Source organism: Portunus trituberculatus, chromosome 2 (genome assembly GCF_017591435.1).
Source record: "Portunus trituberculatus isolate SZX2019 chromosome 2, ASM1759143v1, whole genome shotgun sequence".
NCBI classification, from domain to species: domain Eukaryota; kingdom Metazoa; phylum Arthropoda; class Malacostraca; order Decapoda; family Portunidae; genus Portunus; species Portunus trituberculatus.
Window position 1 is genome coordinate 10,947,692 of NC_059256.1, and position 2,500 is coordinate 10,950,191.

Sequence of the window (2,500 nt, forward strand, 5' to 3'; positions counted from 1 at the left end):
CTCCTTCACCGCCTTCTGCAGTGTCTCCTTCGGGTTAAGTAAAGGATTTCATCAATTTTCAATGCTCTTATATACTTGAAACATTATTTTTTGTCGTGTTTTTCATTATTTTTATCATTTTTCTCTCTCTTTCTATTCTTTTCTCCTGTGTCTCCTCCTTCACCGCCTCCTGCAGTATACCCTTCCATTACAACACGGCGTTTTATCTACTATTATCAAGAAAACACTATTGGTATCATTGTTTTCATTATTTTTATCATTTTCACTCTTTTCCTATCAATTTATCTATTTTTCTCCTCCTTCATCGCCTTCTGCAGTATATCCTTCTATTACAGCAAAGGATTTATACAATTTTCACAAGTATATTATCAAAAACTCTATTTATATCCTATTTTTTTCATTATTTTTATCATTTTCCCTAATTTCTCCTCCTTCACCTGGCCTTCTGCAGGGTCTCCTTCAGGTTCAGCAAGGGCTCTACACAATTTTCACATGTATTATATAAAAAAAACTATTAATATCTTATCTTTTCATTATTTTTATCATTTTTACTCCTTTCTTATCATTTTCCCTATTTTCTCTGCCTTCACCGCCTTCTGCAGGGTCTCCTTCAGGTTCAGCAAGGGCTCTACACAATTTTCACAAGTATATTATCAAAAACATTAATATCTTATCTTTTCATTATTTTTATCATTTTCACTCCTTTCTTATCATTTTCCCTAATTTCTCCTCCTCCCTGGCCTTCTGCAGGGTCTCCTTCAGGTTCAGCAAGGGCTCTAGACAATTTTCCCAAGTATTATATAAAAAAAAACATTAATATCTTATCTTTTCATTATTTTTATCATTTTTACTCCTTTCTTATCATTTTCCTAATTTCTCCTCCTTCACCGCCTTCTGCAGGGTCTCCTTCGGGTTCAGCAAGGGCTCTACACAATTTTAACAAGTATTATATAAAAAAAACATTAATATCTTATCTTTTCATTATTTTTATCATTTTTACTCATTTCTTATCATTTTCCTAATTTCTCCTCCTTCACCGCCTTCTGCAGGGTCTCCTTCGGGTCCAGCAAGGGATCTATGGTGGAGACCCTTATCTACGACTCCCCCGTGGGCGAGGAAGAAAGGATACCGGAAGAGGAGGACACACAGGTCACCAGCCCCTCTGCCTTCAAGGACCCTGTCTCGCAGAAATTTGGGTGAGTTCTCCCTTGCTTTGTTATAGAAAATGGTCCCGTTTTCTTTGAATTTCTTGCCATTTTCTTTGTTTTTTGGTGTTTTTATTTGTTTATCTATTATTTTTGTTTATTCTATTTGTTTTGTTTATTTTATGCGATTTGTTTGTTTATTTTATGCGATTTACGTTTTCTTTCTCTTTGGGTCAGTCTCCCTTCTTGTCTGTTATAAAAAATGGTCCCGTTTTCTTTGATTTTCTTGCCATTTTCTTTGTTTTTTCTTGTTTTGTTTATTCTATGCGATTTATTTGTTTATTTTATGCGATTTACGTTTTCTTTCTCTTTGGGTTAGTCTCCCCTCTTGTCTGTTATAGAAAATGGTTCCGTTTTCTTTGATTTTCTTGCCATTTTCTTTGTTTTTTCTTGTTTTTATACATCTATTTTCTTGTTTTGTTTATTCTATGCGATTTATTTGTTTATTTTATGCGATTTACGTTTTCTTTCTCTTTGGGTCAGTCTCCCTTGATTTGTTATAGAAAATGGCGCCGTTTTCTTTGATTTTCTTGCCATTTTCTTTGTTTTTTCTTGTTTTGTTTATTTTATGCGATTTATTTGTTTATTTTATGCGATTTACGTTTTTTTTCTCTTTGGGTGAGTCTCCCCTCTTGTCTATTAGAAAATGGCTCCGTTTTCTTTTATTTTCTTGCCATTTTCTTTGTTTTATGGTGTTTTTATGCATCTATTTTCTTGTTTTGTTTATTTTATGCGATTTGTTTGTTTATTTTATGCGATTTACGTTTTCTTTCTCTTTGGGTCAATCTCCCTTCATTTGTTATAGAAAATGGTCCCGTTTTCTTTTATTTTCCTGCCATTTTCTTTGTTTTTTCTTGTTTTGTTTATTCTATGCGATTTATTTGTTTATTTTATGCGATTTACGTTTTCTTTCTCTTTGTGTCAATCTCCCTTGATTTGTTATAAAAAATGGTGCCGTTTTCTTTTATTTTCTTGCCATTTTCTTTGTTTTTTCTTGTTTTTATACATCTATTTTCTTGTTTTGTTTATTCTATGCGATTTATTTGTTTATTTTATGCGATTTGCGTTTTCTTTCTCTTTGGGTCAGTCTCCCTTGATTTGTTATAAAAAGTGGTCCCATTTTCTTTCATTTTGCCATTTTCTTTGTTTTTTCTTGATTTGTTTATTCTGTGCGATTTATTTGTTTATTTTATGCGATTTACGTTTTTTTTCTCTTTGGGTGAGTCTCCCCTCTTGTCTATTAGAAAATGGCTCCGTTTTCTTTTATTTTCTTGCCATTTTCTTTGTTTTTTGGT

General features: G+C 32.4%; 1 protein-coding gene across 6 annotated transcripts in view; it reads left to right on the forward strand.

The window, feature by feature from the left end:
- Window positions 1-2,500, forward strand: part of LOC123505595 (cell surface glycoprotein 1-like) — a 92,531-nt gene that overhangs the window by 32,488 nt on the left and 57,543 nt on the right. For all 6 annotated transcript variants that reach the window (XR_006675209.1, XM_045257133.1, XM_045257115.1 and 3 more), the window contains one exon: window positions 1,050-1,196. Coding sequence is in view for 5 of the 6 variants with exons in the window: in XM_045257133.1 (XP_045113068.1) it covers window positions 1,050-1,196 (147 nt within the window). In the remaining variant the exon portion in view is untranslated. The remainder of the gene's footprint in view (window positions 1-1,049; window positions 1,197-2,500) is intronic.